Source organism: Rhinatrema bivittatum, chromosome 1, assembly GCF_901001135.1.
Source record: "Rhinatrema bivittatum chromosome 1, aRhiBiv1.1, whole genome shotgun sequence".
Classification (NCBI taxonomy): domain Eukaryota; kingdom Metazoa; phylum Chordata; class Amphibia; order Gymnophiona; family Rhinatrematidae; genus Rhinatrema; species Rhinatrema bivittatum.
The window spans coordinates 433681165-433698781 of NC_042615.1; the positions used below are offsets into that span (position 1 = coordinate 433681165).

At 43.9% G+C, this 17617-nt stretch overlaps 2 protein-coding genes across 4 annotated transcripts in view; one reads left to right on the forward strand and one right to left on the reverse strand.

The window, feature by feature from the left end:
- Positions 1 to 17617, forward strand: part of LOC115092963 (zinc finger protein 567-like) — a 1005854-nt gene that overhangs the window by 810199 nt on the left and 178038 nt on the right. The window lies entirely within an intron of this gene.
- Positions 6348 to 13256, reverse strand: LOC115093000 (gastrula zinc finger protein XlCGF57.1-like). 2 transcript variants are annotated; one of them, XM_029604571.1, is made up of 3 exons: positions 13039 to 13256; positions 11457 to 11564; positions 6348 to 10823 (listed from the first exon to the last, which is right to left on the reverse strand). In XM_029604571.1, exon 3 carries the CDS (start codon positions 10786 to 10788, stop codon positions 9199 to 9201), a length of 1590 nt encoding a protein of 529 aa, XP_029460431.1. In that variant the 5' UTR covers positions 10789 to 10823; positions 11457 to 11564; positions 13039 to 13256; the 3' UTR covers positions 6348 to 9198. The 2 variants fall into 2 exon arrangements, with proteins under 2 accessions (XP_029460431.1, XP_029460421.1); XM_029604561.1 differs by lacking the exon at positions 13039 to 13256 and having other exon boundaries at positions 6350 to 10823; positions 11457 to 12620.

Genomic DNA, 17617 nt, shown 5'->3' on the forward strand with positions numbered 1-17617 from the left:
TACACTGGGTCCTAGAATACCAATACACCACCTACTGAGGAAACAAAACAAACCCGATTGCTATAGATCCCTATGCTAGCAGAATCTCTCATCATGGTCACACACACAGAGCAGAGACAGACCCTCACCAAATACAGAATACAAAATAAAGGAGCACAAATTAGACAAAAACTGAAATGGAAACTCCAAGAAGCCAGACTCTGTATTAACAATGGAAAAACAGAACCACCATTCCTCATAAAACAAACAAAATCAAGAAACATAAAACATCAATTATAACAGTAAAACCATACTAATAAAATAATATTTTAAAACTACTGATAAATAGAATTTCTATTAATTAAAATCATATACATTTTTTACAGTTTCCCAGAGGTTATCCTCTCTCACACAGACTCACATGTCCATTCTCTCTCACACATACACTTTCACATACATACACATTCATGCTCTTATACCCACCATAACCTCTCGCTCTCACAGACACTGACACACTCTCAGGCTCTAAGACACTCTCTCCCCCTCCACACATACCCCACACACAAACTCTTACTCCCCTGGATTTTCTCATACACACTCTCTCTGGCTCCCTCACATACACACAAACACACACACCCAGGCAAGTTCCCAATCATTCTCACACAAACACAGACACCCAGGCAAGCTCCCAGTCATTCTCACACACTAAAACTGACTCCCCAGGCAGGCTCCCATTCATTTTCACACCACTCCCTCACCATCCCCCAGGCAGGCACCCATGCATTCACACACATACACCCCCAGGCAGAGTCCCATTCATACACATGCACACACTAAAGGCAGACCCCCTCTCTTTCTTTTGCCAGCAACCTCGGAGCCTCTCTCATTCCTCTGCTGCCACTGATGCCGCATGGCTATTGGGGAGGCGCTGATTGCTGCTATTGGCACTGAAGCCCATTCTGCTGCCTCCTCTGTGCAGGCCCCGTGGGTTTCCAGTTCCTCCATGTTGATCTCGTACATTGTGAGATCCGCATAGAGAAAGTGCTACTCTTGACATTAACAAAGATTACATGTGCCAATCAGTAAAAAGTAATTTATTTCTTTTTTTTTTTTTACCTTTGCTGTCTGATCTTAGTTTTCTAATCGGTTGGTCCCAGGCTTTTTTGTTCCACCTCCCCTTTCTTATTTTTTTGCCAATTCATTTCATATTGTCTTTTTTTCTATTTCTTTTCTCTCCATCTATCTTCCCTCAAACATACAGTCAGGTTCTCATTCTCACATGCTTTCTCTCTCTTTCACACACACACACAGGCTCTCACTCTCACATGCTCTCTCTCATACAATCATTCATACACACAGTCTCTCACTGGCACATGCTGTCTGACTCTCACACACCCAGGCTCTCTCTCACTCCCACATGCTGTCTTGCTCATGCACAGGCTCTCACTGTCACATGCTGTCTCTCTCTCTCACACACACAGGCTCTCACATGCCGTCTCTGCAAACATTGAGATCCTCACTCCCACACCCAATCTCTCAACTCACACAGGCACCCAATCTCTCAACTCATCTCATACACGCACACAATCTCTCAATTCAGCTCATACAGGCACCCAATCTCTCAACTCAGCTCAGCTCATACAGGCACCCAATCTCTCAACTCAGCTAATACAGGCATCCAATCTCTCAACTCAGCTCATACACGCACTCTACGGGCCCTCAGCCTCTCTCTTACCTCTGGGCCTCCTCTTCACGGGTCGCTGCAGGATCGGCTCTGCAGCGGCCCTGATCTTCTCGGGCCGATCCGATCCGCAGTGGGGCCCCTGCTACCGGGCCTCTTCTCGCCCGCTGCAACAACGCGGCTCCTCTTCTGCACGCGGCTGCTTCATCTCCTTCCTGCCCGTGCGGCTCCGGCAACATTTTTCTTCCGGGGCCGCATGGGCAGGAAGGAGGCGGAGCACCTGCACGTTTAGACGTGCCCTTTTTCTTCGGCAGTGGTGACGTGAACTCACCGCGGCCTTACCGATCTTCCGGCTGCGATTCTTCAGTGCTCAGCCGCCAGTGGGATGAGCTCCACCGGCGGCCGCATTGGCTCCCACTTGCCGGTGTGTCACGTGCACCGGGCTTGCGCGACACACCGGCACACCTCAGGCGACACACCAAAGTGTCGCGACACACACTTTGGAAAGCTCTGCCATAGAGGGAGAAAGCTCTATGGGCAGGAAGAATTCTGTGGGAGGGACCCTGCTGGTGTCGGGTTCTTATGTTCTTATACTAGCTGTGATCAGGAGGCCCCCGCATCTCCAGGAGAGACACAAAATGTCATCAATAATGTTATAGATTTATTGTTGTTGCGGTCTGCACCACTTCCCCTCTCTTTCGCGTGACCAGCGCCTACCTCCGCATCTGGGGACGCCGCACTCCGCGGTCTCCTGGACCCAAGGATGCGCTCAGCTCCATGTGGCATCCGCCATTTGCCTGTCTCTCTCACCGCGGCCTCGCACGCGCGCGAGTACGGCCACTTTGAGTGCCCAGAACCCGGAAGTCAAGCCCCGCCTGCGCTGATGACGTCACGCTCTGAGACAGATTTAACCGGCGTCCGGACGTTCCCTCATCGCCTTGCAACGAGGTTCACTACAGTCTTGTAGTTCTGAGTTGCGCTTCGTCTTGCTGAGTTCCTGCCGCTGACCTTGGAGTTCCTGACTACGCTCTGCCTGCCGCCTGCCTCGACCCCGGTTCGTCCCTGACTACGCTCTGCCTGCCGCCTGCCTCGACCCCGGTTCGTCCCTGACTACGCTCTGCCTGCTGCCTGCCTCGACCCCGGTTTGTCCCTGACCACGCTCTGTTGCCGCCTGCCTTGGATCCCGGCTCGTCTCTGTTCCTGCTTCAGCCTTCAGCCTTGCCTTCACCTGCTGGCTGCAGACCCCGCTCCAGGTTTCTACTTGCTCCTACTCACATCTGCTCACTTAGAGACTCAATTACCATTGGACTTCCTGGTTCTCTGTTACTGGACTCTCTCTCTGGTACCTAAGTCCCAAGGGGCCAGGACCCTATGGGCTCCTTCTGGGGGGTTCTGGGTACCCGGGTGAAGATCTTGTGCTAGACTTATTACCATTGGACTTCCTGGTTCTCTGTTACTGGACTCTCTCTCTGGTACCTAAGTCCCAAGGGGCCAGGACCCTACGGGCTCCTCCTGGGGGGTTCCTGGTTCCCGGGCAGTCACCTGGTGAACACTTTGAGCCTTGGCTCCACCTCCCGGCCTACCCCGCCTCTCGTGGTAGGTCGGCCCAAGGGTCCACTATTCCACAGCAGTACCCAACTGCAACAATTGTAACAACTTTTGGATGTATAAAAGACGTTTGTATAAAGTTGAGAGATGAAGGTTTGGGTATAAAAAGAACAGTAATTGTATAACACTAAACTGATGACGTAAGCAGTGTATTTCGAATAATTCCGAATTGATGTTGTAAACAACAATACCTCTCTGCAAGAAGGTATTGTAAGAGTACATCTCTAGAAGAAGGTAGGGAGTCTACTGATGTTTATGGAAGCATACAGTGCCAGAAGATAGGCAGTCCACAGTTTTTTATGGTTGAATGGAAGAATAAAATTTAAGTTGCATGAAGATTTGCTCGACTATCTTACATATGGTGTCAGTTCAGGGATTTCTCTCTATGCTGAACACAGACAGAAACTCAAGACTCCAAGGGAGGGGGCAGGAGAAAAGAAAAGTTTAATGTGTGTGTGTGGCCTACCAAAGAAGGAATTTGGAGGCACAGCTTAAATACAGAGCACTGTGAAGAGTTTTGAAAGGGTGTGGATCAGGGAGCACACAGAAGTAAAGCAGTTGCAAATTTTTCTATTAGAACACAGAGAATTGAGCAAGAGGACGCGTGTCTCTAAACAGGGTACAGAGTACAGGAGTGCACAGAGCACTGAGCAGTTTAAAAGGCAGTGGCTCAGGGAAGCAAAGAATTTAAATGCTGAAAATCTGTATTTTTTTTCCAAAACTTTTTTATTGAGGATATCAGAAACTGATACAACAAAAGTAAGTGTAAAATCATCTGTATTTAATGCCTGACAGCAAAAGTAGATTTAAATATATTGCAAGTAAGGAGGTCAGCTCCATTTGTCAAGGCAGAGCTATAAGTGAGTTAGCGCTGCTGAAGCAGGATTTTTTCCCTTTTCACAGAAGAAAAAAAAAGAGAAACAGTTGTGCAGAGAGAATGTGTTGAACAGGGCATGGCCTGCAAGTCAAGCTGCCAGAGTTGCTATGTGTTGGAGCAGGGTATGGCTCTCCAGCAGCAAGCGAGTTGCTTTGCACTACAATTCTAGGAGTGCAGCTACCAGAGAAAGCCTGGGCAGTGATACAGAAAACCTGGAGTGGAGACAGTGAGTGCACTGCAGGAATAGGTAACCAAAAAAAAGCCAGAAGGTTTGAAGCCTGCAGAAAGGGTAGAGAGAACCTGGAGTGGAGCCAGTGAATACCCTGCAGCAGCAGGAAGTAATAAAGACAGCAACCAGATCAGACCAGACCAGGGAAGGCTGGAGGGAGGCCTGGAAAGCAAGGGCAGACCAAACAGTCAGCTCGATACTGTAACGTTCGGTTGAAGATTTCCCGTCTGTAACGTGCTGGGAGCGCACAATTCAAACGCGTAAGGCGATCCAGCGATACAGTCTCCAGTTTCACGCGTCCTTAGCGCTTCTTAAAACAGATGCATAACCCTTTCCGCACGCAGCATGTATATGATATGTAAATGACGAATTAGCTGTATAATGAAGGAATTAGCTATTCCCCTACGATACTGTGACGCGCGCTCAGATTATCTCCTTTGTAACCCGCTATTTTGCCGCGGCCTTAACGTGTTAGTTTACCGCTACCCTCTACGTGGTGTTAGTGTGGTGTTCGAAAATTAAAACGGGAATAAAGTGTAAAAAATGGTGTAAAAAAAGTGTAAAAACATTGCTTACCTGCCCTGGCCCCGTCCGGTCTCCGGTGCAGCCCGTCCTGTCCCCTCCTCCCGAAGCAAAAAAAAAAAACAAACCCGAAAAAGTAGCAAGGCTCGGGCCTGCTACGGTAGTCCCTTCTCCCTTCCTCCCGATTTCGGCGCTCAAGGCGGCCGGGTGGGCGTGCATTCATCCAGGCAGAGGGAGCCGGTGGCGAAAACGGCCTCCGGCTCCCTCTGCCTGGATGAATGCACGGCCCCCACCGGCAGTGAATGAACACCCGTGCCCGTGCATTCATTTCAGCGCTCAAGGCAGTCACATGCCATAACGTCGACGTCACGGCATGTGACTGCCTTGAGCGCTGAAATGAATGCACGGGCACGGGTGTTCATTCACTGCTGGCGGGGGCCGTGCATTCATCCAGGCAGAGGGAGCCGGCGGCGAAAACGGCCTCCGGCTCCCTCTGCCTGGATGAATGCACGGCCCCCGCCGGCAGTGAATGAATGCCCGTGACGTCACATGCCGTGATGTCACGACGTCACGGCATGTGACTGCCTTGAGCGCTGAAATCGCACGGGCATTCATTCACTGCCGGCGGGGGCCGTGCATTCATCCAGGCAGAGGGAGCCGGTCGCCGCTTTCGCCGCCGGCTCCCTCTGCCTGGATGAATGCACGCCCACCCGGCCGCCTTGAGCGCCGAAATCGGGAGGAGAGGAGAAGGGAGAAGGGACTATCGTAGCAGGCCCGAGCCTTGCTACTTTTTCGGGGTTTTTTTTTTTTGCTTCGGGAGGAGGGGACCGGACGGGGCTGCAGGAGACCGGACGGGGCCAGGGCAGGTAAGCGGGGGCTGGGGGGAAGTTTGTCATTTCAAATGTCATTTGAAATGACATTTGAAATAACAGATACCAGCGCGACCGTGAAGCGTTAGGCCCGCGAACCCAGGATACTGTATAGGCGCTCTATACAGTAAAATGGGTTGCTCGGGCCTAACGCTTGCCTAAGGCTTCGCAGCCGCGGCATGCATTTACATGCAATTAGAAGAGAGTATAGAGCGGTAGGTGAAGAGAACTGTGCGTGCGGGGAGGAAGGGTGCGCCTGGCAATGCCGCACTCTTTCTACCGCGGTCTTAGAGTATCGATCTGAGTGTGAGCTGTAGAAAGCTCATAAGGCCTCTGTTTTCTTCACTTTGGTATGCATGTCTGGGACAGATGGTTGGCCACTGTGTAATGAGAGCAGGCGGAGCTCTGCAAGGCATTAATATGCTTTTCTGTTAGTAAGGGTATCTAACCTCTAGGAGCCAGGACCTGGGGGATTGTTGTGTTACATGGCAGAATGTTTGTTACATTTGCCACCCTCGGGAGGCCCGCGGCGCAGTCCTCTCACCTTCCTAGACGGACCTCAGCACTCAGTTCTCCGTCACTGACGGCAATCGGCCACTGGCTCCGACCTCGGGCTCCTGCCAGTGTCCCTATCCTCTCAAAACCATACAAAGTGACATATATTTTCTTTATTGCATAGAAAAAATATTACAACAATCTTTAAATATTTAACATATTACCCACAAAAATATGCATCTAAAAATTCTCCCTCCATTCATACATCATACATACTCTTTCATTCTTCTACTATCTTCATAAAAACTATCCCAATCCTCTCAGATTGAGTTACATGCCAAAACCCCCTTTCTTACAATATATTATGAATACGAAATACAATTTGTTAAATAAGCAGAGAAAATCCCATTTATCATAAATTAGCACTCATTTAGAAAACAACACATTTTTTAATTCTTCTTTTATTCTTTCTTATTCTCTCAACATGTTTCGCCCACAGGCTTCCTCAGGAGATATATAAACGAATCTCCTACTGCTCATCTGTTCATGCTCATCACATATTTCTGAAAGGAGCTCATCTGTACATCCTCAAAAAGATTTCTCTTAGACGTACATATCAGTATACCATTCCATTCATGCTGCTCTACGTCTTTTCAACAGGTATTTGCCCAGACGCTTGGGTTTAAACACTTCTTCCACCCTTCCTTTATGAGTTACCATATCTTATAAATCTTAGCACACTGCCACCTTCGTAACATTCAAACGGACGCCAACATGAATAAACAAAGGAAGTGAAACAAAGGAAGACTTCCTTTGTTTTACTTCATGTTGGTATACAATCTTGGTATACACTGATTCTTATTGTTTACCTAGTGCACATGGAGGAGTTTTCTTGTTCTTTCATCCAATTTTACAAGATCTTTATTGGCCAATCCAAGGCTGCATAAGAATACAGAGATTGCAAGCTGCTTGATGGATTCTATTGTGTATTCCATACAGTTAAATCATTTTTCAATATCAGTTGTAACAATTCCATACAAATCATTGAGAAAAAAGTTGCTAATCTTTTCTCTCAATGATTTGTGTTATATTGGTGCACTTTCCTCAAATTTTAGATAATTATATATACCTTTCAGCTCAAATTGCTATATACTGCAGTCATCAGTCAGAAAGATGTTTTCAGCTTTCCTTAGTTTTCCTCTAAGGAAAGTTACCTTTGCACATTTGTCAAGGCCAAATGTCATCCTAATGCCATTTGAGAAACTCTTTACTACTTGCAGTTGACCTGCTAAATGATTATCACAAGAGCAGTAGAGTTTCAAGTCATCTACAAACAATAGGTAAGATGTTATTGGATGGGCTAATTCCATAACCAAAGGAGTTAATAAGAATACTTAATGTGTTTAGTGACAGAAAAAGGCAAGGAACAATAATGGAATGTCTCTGAAATATTCCTTCCTGAATCTTGAGCTTAGGAATGACAAATTGTCAATATTCATAAGTCAGGTGAAGTGCAGTCTGCTGCATTTTCATGGTGAGCTTGACAGCTTTGATCAATATGTACATTTCCTATAGTCAATGCTTCCTGTCTGGTGTGAATCATTTTGAGGTCCATATTCATTTACTGTCTGGATAGCAAAGTTAGCCAGATAACTTCTCTGGCTACCTTTGGAAGTATATTCAATACAGCTGTGCAGCCACACTATTGAATATAACCAGCTAACTTTATCCAGCCAACTTTAGGACAGCTTTACAGCACAACCAGACTTACCTGGATATGTTTTCCCGCTAACTCTGAATATTGGAATTAGCCAGAAAACGTATCCTACTAACATAACTACTCACTGAAATGCCCCTGGAAGTCTTGTAAGTTAATGGGCTAAATTTTAGCTGGATAATAAGATATCCAGCTAACATTTATCTGAATAAGTACCCAAATATTCATTTAGCCAGATAACTTCTGACTTATCCAGTTAAATGCCTCTAAATATGGACCTCTATGTGTTTTCTTAAGACAGATTTTTAATGGAATGATTGATCACATTTAAAACATTTACATTGTCTAACACTTGCATGGATCAGTTCATGCAGCACCAGATGGATTTTCAGACTGAAATATGTAAAACATTTAGATCATTTAAATTATTTTTCACAGGGCAATTTTACAGGTTTGTTTTGTGCATACTGAGAGGAATTAACCTAATTCATAAACCAGGGTATTTTGGAAATGATCTAAATCTCTTGAATTTTCTGCTAATGCCTTTCTACTATTTGCATTGTATCAAAGAAAACCTTCTTTTGGAGTTCACAGGGTGCAGTCATTATAGGCAACATATGCTTTCATGTTTTCTTAGGGCAGACTTTTGACAGAATCTTTTTTCACATTGAGAGCATTTAAATGGTTTCTCTCCAGTGTGGACCTTTTCATGCAGTCGAAGATAGCCTTTGCAACTGAAACATTTATCACATTCAGAACATTTAAATGGTTTGTGTTGCATGTGAATCATTTCATGTACTCGCAGATGGCTTTTCAGACCAAAACATTTAACACATTTTGAACATTTAAATGGCTTTTCTCCACTGTGAATGCTTTCATGTTTTCTTAGGTCAGCCTTTTGCCGGAATCTTTTATCACACTCAGAGCATTTAAATGGTTTTTCCCCCGTATGGATCATTTTATGCAGTCGAATGTAGCCTTTACAACTGAAACATTTATCACATTCAGAACATTTAAACAGTTTTAGTTGCATGTGGGTCCTACCATGCTGTTTCAGGTGACCTTTCAGACGGAAACATTTATCACATTCAGAACACTTAAATGGTTTCTCTCCCTTGTGCATTGTTTTATGCTCTTTCAATTGGGGTTTGCTAGTGAATGATTTATCACATTCACAACACTGGAATGGTTTCTCTCCAGTGTGGATTCTTTCATGGATTTTTAAGTTAAATTTTGAAAGAAGCTTTTAAAACACTCAGAACATTTGAATGGTTTCTCTTCCATATGGGTCGTTTCATGCCTTCGCAAGTTACTTCTGCAACTGAAACATTTATCACATTTAGAACATTTAAACTGTTTCTTTCCAGTGTGATTCATTTCATGTTGTCTAAGGTCAACTTTTCGACGGAAGCTTTTATCACAGTAAGAACATTTAAATGGTTTCCCTGTTGCGTGAGTACTTTCATGCTGATACAAATTGCCTTTCATACTAAAATATTTATCACATTGAGAACATTTAAACGGTTTCTCTCCAGTGTGGATCATTTGATGTTTTAATAGAAGATATTTGTAACTGAAGCTTTTATCACATTCTGTACATTTAAATCGTTTCTGTCCCATGTGTGCCTCTTCATGCTGTTGCAGATGGTCTTTCCGACTGTAACATTTATCACATTTAGAACACTGAAATGGTTTATCACCAGTATGGATCTTTATATGTTTTTTTAGACCAGATCTTTGACTGAAACTTTTATAACATTCAGAACATTTAAATGGCTTCTCTCCTGTGTGTGTCATTTCATGCAGTCTTAGGTTGCCTTTACAACTGAACCTTTTAGCACATTCAGAACACTGAAATGGTTTCTCTCCTGTATGGGTCATTTCATGCAGTCTTAGGCTGCCTTTGCTACTGAAAGATTTAGCACATTCAGAACATTTAAATGGCTTCTCACCCATGTGATGCCTTTCATGCTGCTGCAGTTTGCCTTTATAACTGAAACTTTTGTCACATTCAGAACATTTAAAAGGTTTTTCTCGAGTGTGGATCATTTGATGTTTTATGAGGACATTTTTGAGACAGAAGCTTTTATCACATTCTGAACATTTAAATGGTTTATCTTTTGTGTGGATCATTTCATGTTGTTGCAGGCTGTCTTTTCGGTTAAAACATTTAGAGCATTTAGAGCATTTAAATGGCTTTTCTCCCGTGTGGATCATTTGATGTTTTATAAGAAGATATTTGTAACTGAAGCTTTTATCACATTCTAAACATTTAAATAGTTTCTCTCCTTTGTGAATTTTTTTATTACATGTGAGCTTTGCTCTAGAAGTAAAACTTTTTTTACAGTCAGTGCTCTTAAAAGATTGGTCTTGTCTATGTACTTTTTTATATGTTGTCAGGCTTGAATTTCTAGTAAATGTTTTCTCACTTTCACTACTTAAATATTTTTTTTCCCTTCTATATTGTTGAGTACATGAATGAGTTGACTTCTCTGTGAACTTGTTCCTACATTCATTCTTTTCTTGGTGTTCAATATCTTTTGAGTTTGCAGTGATGTTTTCCCAAGCATCAGCACTTTTAGATTGTCTCTCTCTTTCAACAAGTCTCTGAGTTTGTACAAGATTTGGGCAGTGGTTGGAATCTCTTCCTTCTTCAGTACATGTATTTAATATCTCTCCTTTTTTAGTCTTATCTTCCACCCTGGGTGGTGTTAGTCTACTGATAACTCCTTCACAGTCACTTGAAGGATCTGGGCTGACACTAGAGGGGTCTCTCTGTTTCCATTCTTCCCTCTGCTGTCCATCGCACATTCTCTGGCTCTTACTATTGTTCCTGAATTCATTACCTATTGGATAAAATCAACAATATGATCAATAATCTTTACAGCTTTGGCAAAGGGACATGTGCTTCTGAGAAACATGAGAGCCTGAGTGTCCTGGCAGAAGAAGTTAAGACTACAATAAACTAAACTAGTCCAATCATGGATTATATCTCTCACTGGAAGGAGATGTCATGTTTCAAGGTTTGGATTGTTCTGTCACTATATTTAATTCAAAGGAGATCACCTGCTTCATGCAGTTAAACATTCATATATAAGAAAAATCTCCATATGATTATTTAAAAGCATTGGCTTGGCTATGTATAACAGGAAGTGATGTTGCTTGTAGACAGTAACAGTTGGGCAATGACATATGAACAGATGGATGTCTGTTCTCATCCTCATCTCCAGTCTCTGCAATAATTATGTTCTCTGATTACAGTCACTAATCAAAAACTCTGGAAAACCCTGCTGATGAACTGGGAAACTTTCTGAGCTTGGGTCCCTGAATTTCAGACCTGTCAGCTTAAAGTAACTGAATCCTGATTACTTACTAATAAAAGTTTAACAGAAAGTCAGTACTAATATTCATTCTCTATGTGTAAAGTTTAAAATACAGCACACAGCGAGTATTTTGCTACAAAGACATTTTTTCCTTACCACTCTTATTATCAGTATCTTCTTCTCCTCCCTGCAGCTGGTCGCTAATATGAAGCTCTTCCAGTTTGGGGATCTCTACTGTGGGGTCAAGACTGCAACCTTGGGTGCCTTTAGGAAAATGGGAAAGTATCTTCATCTTTTAAACAGTGTTGGAAATTGATTCAAGAAAATGTAACATTTAGTTAAAAATGAGATGAAAGGAAATTGTGTGAGCTCTAAAAATGTAAGTGTCCTGATGGAAGAACCACTAAGGCAGGAACCATGGTAAACAGGTCACTCAGTTTCTCACAGTACCAAGGCAATAAAAACTGCTGTACAATTCCACCTTCCTCCCTTGCCCTCCTGCTGCTGCCTATATGGGAAATTCTGGCTCCTTTCCTCCATCTGATTCTAATAGGACCCACCCCGCTTCCTTCTTCCAGCTGCCAGCCCTACAGGGCTCCCAAAAAAAACAAACACCAACAACATGCTGCTGGGAGGGAGAAAGGGAAATATGGTGGGGCAGCAGTGAAAAAGGTCAGAAATAATAAGGGATAGAAGGAAGGATGAAAAACTCATATGGAATGTGAGACAGGAGCTAATGAAAAGACAGGTAAAGGGGCAGAGATACATGGGAAGAGAAGGAGAAAACAGAGGAGAAAGAGAGGAGAGATTGCAGATAGAAGGAGAATAAAAGACCGGAAAGAGGTGCCACTGGGAAAAGAGAGAAGCTGTAGTGAGGGAGAGGATGAGAGGATGAGAGATGCAAAGGGAGGATGCAAAGGGAGGATGAGAGGATGAGAGATGCAAAGGGAGAAGAAAGAAATGAAAAGAAAAAATAAAGAGAAACCTAAAAATGAAAGAGAGAGGCATAAATGAGAGGTCCAAATTCTAAAGCATTTAACTGGCTAACTCAGAAGATGAATAGCTGACCACTACCGTGCAGTAACATAGCACTTCTCATAGGTAGTATCACGTGGTGCAGTTAACTTTTTGCACCAACAGATCATGAAGTGCCCAGATAGGCTATTACAGAGAGAGGGAAAACTGGCCCCTGAACCACTACCAACACCTCACCTCGAGCTATTAGCTGGCCCTCCTATAGTCATATAAATAGTTGAATACTGTGAAGGCTTCCCCAGAGGCGCTCTCTCTCTCTCTCTCCCTCTCTCTCCCCAGAAATGGCCATTAAAACTGTGCAATAGCATCCCTCCCCAATCCTGCCCCTACTAAAAATTTGCATTTGTTCTGTGTGATAATACGACTAACGCATGCATTATGGCGTTATCGCCATAACGCATTTTGATGAATGATCCTATTGTTTGGGGGCATAACTGGGAGGAGTTGAGTTAAGCTAGCTGCACTATTGAATGTATATCCAAAGTTAGCCAAATACATTTATCCAGCTAACTATGCTATCCATACTGTGTCTGAATACGGAACTCAATGTAAATAAAACAAACAAATTATCCAAACAAAAGTTAGAACTCAAAAGCATCAATTTTAGTGCCTCATTAAGGCTGTGCCTAGTCTAGAGGAGGCATCTTTTGTCTAAGCAATGTTTGGCTCAGCCCATCATTAGCTTTAATCCAATGTATATCACCTGCTTCATTAAGTTCCTCATATGTGCCTGTGATGGTCAGCTTTCCTATGTCCTCAGATCCCTGGGGCTCAATCCTGAGACCTTCTTGCTTAAATTGGATTAAAATATCTGGTTTAATTTTGGGAGAGCCTGTTATAGGAAAAAGATGTTTACCATATTTATTTATTTTATTTATTTATTTAAGGTTTTTTTATACCGGCATTCATGAACTCGTTCACATCATGTCGGTTTACAGAAAACAGGGGTGCGGATAATACAACCAAAAAACATAAATAACGTGATGAAGAGAAGCAGTTACAATTAACAAGGGCTAATGAACTGGGAATGTAAGAAATAGAAAGAGATAGAGGAGAATAATTATATACAAAAGTTCAATATAAATATGGATATGTTTAGAAAAGTATAAATATGGATATGTTATTTATCCATATTTATATTTATCCAATATAAATATGGATATGTTTAGAAAAGTTCCTCCAGAGACAAATATGGATATGTTATTTATCCATATTTATATTTATCCAATATAAATATGGATATGTTTAGAAAAGTTCCTCCAGAGACTGGTATCAGTACAAGTAATCACAGAATTATACTATTTTCATAGACTCTGTAACCTGTACAAAGCTAAGAAAATGGTGCTTCTGTGCTGATCATCATCAGAAATCCCTTCTGGCAATATCCTGATCATATTAATACCAAGAGAGCAACTTCATTCCTCAAGAGCCAGAAGCATATCTGGTGAACTATAGGAAATGAGAATGAAGACTTGAGTATTTGCTCAGTCATACAGAACTTCTGGAATGGCCATGGTTAGCACCCACATATCAGCACTGTGACTGCTTCAAGCTTCCAAGAAAGCTGGTGTAAACTGCATGAATTGACCCAATCTCCACGGTTCAATTTTGTTGGAAGAAAGGATGACTTCCAGTCATGGAACTGGGATTAGATTTAAGATTCCGGTGCCAGTAGCAGGACTGGACACTGGGGGATGCATGTTACCTTGGAGTTCAGAGAGTAGGAAGAGGGGGGCCAGAGCGCCTTAGAGGGGCTGGTGCATGACCTTAAAAAGCAAGCAGGAGTAGGCTCCTCTTCAGCTCAAGTAGGCTTGTCTTCAAATTTCGGCAGCTTAGACAGCTGCCTATACCTAAATCTGGGCCTGAATGGAAGTTATGAGGTAAGATGTGCCCTACCAAGAGTGCTCACCCAATCCCAAACACAGCCTAGAATTGGGAAAAAATCAGTAGCCCAAAACAATGCGTAGGTAGGAATGGATTTATGATTTTGCCACTCCTAAGCACTTTTTGTGCTTTCATCCCCTCCCCCACCTCCAGTAAGGCGCTGTTCTCTGCTGATTGAGATTTAGCAGAGCTGGAAAGCAACAAATCTTAGCCAGCCTGCTGCCCCTAAATGTTTGCTGCCCTAGGCCCAGGCATCATGGGTGCCGGTTGACAAATCCAGGGCTGTGCATAGGGAACCAAGGACATGAAGAAAGAAATGAGATCCATGCCATCAGCAGCAGGAAGATCAGGTCAGAGGACTGTTGCCTGGGAAAGAAATTAATTCCCAGGCCCATGAAAGCGTTTTAGGCTCAGGCTTGGGACAAGGAAGCCCCAGGAAATATGCTAAGACCCTGGGTGTGTGAGTAAATCTGACTTTTTGTTGATTAAGTAGCTGAAGAAAGATGACTGTGTATTTTTGTTCTATAAATCAATAGAAGTTGTTTTACTAGAAGCCAGAGTCCAGGCTGTTTTCTGCCCTCCGACCCTTCCCATTCACTGAAGCCCAAGGCTTCATGTCGTGCTGTTAAATATGATGACAGCAGTGGGATGTTTGCCTTAACAAAGACTACCATGTGTGGGCTTCTGGGCTTGGCTATAGCAGCAGTACCCTACAGCTGGATTCTTCTGGCTAAGGGGCCTAGCCCTACCCATACAAAAAGGATAGTTAGAGCTAGACAGGCTAGGTGTTGTTTTGGGGGACCAGAAAAGGAGAGAGATATTTTTTTTCTCTCTTTCCTCCATGTATGGTGTATATGAGGAAACTTCAATGTGCTCTGAGGCCAGAAAGGTGCCTGAAGAACAAGGTATATCCAGGTAATAAGAAGGAAGAAAGAAAGATACAGTATTTTATTATAAACTGCTTTGATTGTCTTTGAAAGGTGGTATAACAACGAACTAAACTAAGACAGTGACAGAGGAATGCATCAGATGCATCATCAAACATATGCAACAACAACAGAAATCAATACAGCAACTACTGCAACAGACCTTGCATCATCAGCTCCAACAGCAGGAGCCCTTGTTAAAGCTGCTAAAGAAGCAGGTCAGAGAAATCCAGGCCTTCATTAACTGTCTTTGAGAAAGGCAACTACAAAAAGAGACCGGATGGGGCTGAAAGACTGAGTGAGGGACACATGCCCACCCTGCTGGATGGAGTTGCCATTGACCAAGTTGGGGCTAGATGGTGATCCAGAAGCTTTGCTAACCATGACTGAGTGAGTGGCTAAAGCTGCAGTTTTGCCCCGCAAATACTGGGGTGTCTGGTTAGCCCATAATGACTGGAGAAGCATAAGTCACCTAGAGAGCATTGGACTATTAACAAGTTAAAATGGCTATTGAAGAGAGACTGGAATTTTACAGGGGAGGCATCCCGAAGTTACTTTAGAGGAAGGAGGTATGAGGAATATGACACTTTGAGCAGTAGCTCAGAGTAACGTAAAAGGGAAATTGTCTGTATCCCAGCTCTATCATCAACAAATGCTTCATCTGGATCATAGCCACCTCTTAGAGGATCACTTTTGGGAAGAAATGTCGTGTGAATACTAGCCCAATTCTATTGGCCAGGCCTATATAGACAGGTTCAGAATTACTGTCAGTTCTATCCCACGTGCCAGCTAACTAACAGGCCGATACAGTACCGACGCGTAAAAAAAAGTGCGGCAGTGTATATCGCCCGCTCATTTGGTGCGCGCACATTTTGGTTCACAGTCCGCTCTATTCAGTATTCAAATCGTAGGCAAATCCAAGTGGCGGCTAAGCCGCGTCAAATGCGCGCCTAAAGCGTGGTTAGAGTTCGCTATCGATTTTACTGTATAGGCGTTATCAAATGCCTATACAGTATCCAGGGCGCGCTGCCCAAATTGCTCTTCCCTACATGCCATTTCAATTGACATTTGAAGAGGAGTTGTCATTACATTTCGAAAATGAATTCCAATACTCACTTGCAATGCCAAAATTAAAAATTGTTTGCAAGAAATCAATAAAGACCCCTCTTGACATTGCATGAAGAAGGGAGCACGATAGACCTTTTCTTCTAAAAACGCATACTCGCGATGCATTCAGATTCCAAAAATGTATACCAAAAGTTATTTGTCAAGTGTAGCATAATAAATAGCTATCCAGCCTTCCCAGCCGCTCTGCCGTACAGCTACCAACTTTTCTGGACGCTCAAGGCAGCGCCTTTTTCTGCCCACCATCCATGGCGTGGACGTCCATGGTCGCAGGCCTGGCTAACTTCCAACCTCCATGGGCTCTTGAGCACCCGGAAGGTTTTGTAGCTGTACTGACATGTCTGTTCTGCTACCAACTTTTCTGGACGCTCAAGGCAGCGGCCACTCCGCTGCAGGCCATGGACGTTGTAAGGTAGCATGGCCTGTGAACATGGACGTTCCCGCCTTTTTCTGCCTAGTTCTTCATTTTCTAGACACTCAAGGCAGCGGCCCAGCTTCCAACCTCCATGGTCTCTTGAACGTCCGTAAGGTTTCATTTGAACAGGGGTTGTCATTTTGAAACCGACATGTCCGTACAGCTACCAACCTTACCGGACGCTCAAGGCAGCATGCCTCCTTGGCCTCTTGAGCGTCCGGAAAGGTTGGTAGCTATACAGACATGTCCGTACAGCTACCAACCTTTCCGGACGCTCAAGGCAGTGTACCTTCCACAGCTTCCTTCTCTCCGGCGTCCGTAGAGGCGTCCATGTCTCCACTGGACTCGCGGAGCCTCAGAGATGCCCAGAGTACCGTTGGATACTCACAAAATAGAACACAAACATACCTCCTCTGGTCTTGCAGCTGGGTTCTCCTGTTGGCTATTGTCTCTAATCGGCCATCTACAATTCCCTCGCCAAGCATTTCTTATTCTGGTTCTCATCAGAATGAAAAAGATCGCCTAAGCCAATATATAAATATTGTCCATGATGCTGTCCGGTCTGATTCTGACTGTCACAGAGCACAACACCAAACTAACGCCAGGGTCAGGGTAGGCAGTAAATATAGAGGTTAAAGAGGCGGTAAAAATACTGGTTAAAGACACGCTACTTTGGGCGCGCGTTACTGTATTGAGGGGAATAGCTAATCCGATCATTAACATACCATATACATGCGGCAGGAGCTAATGGCAGCGTGTTTTTTTCGGCACGCGGTAAGGACGCGTAAAAGACGATACTGAATCGCGTATCCAGCTTACGCACTTAAAATGCGTGCTAGCGCGGCTGCGCTTTACTGTATCGGCCTGTAAGCCTGCTGCAGTCCAAGTGTCTTCCCTGGTATCTATGTCTATCATAGGCACCCTTTCAAAAG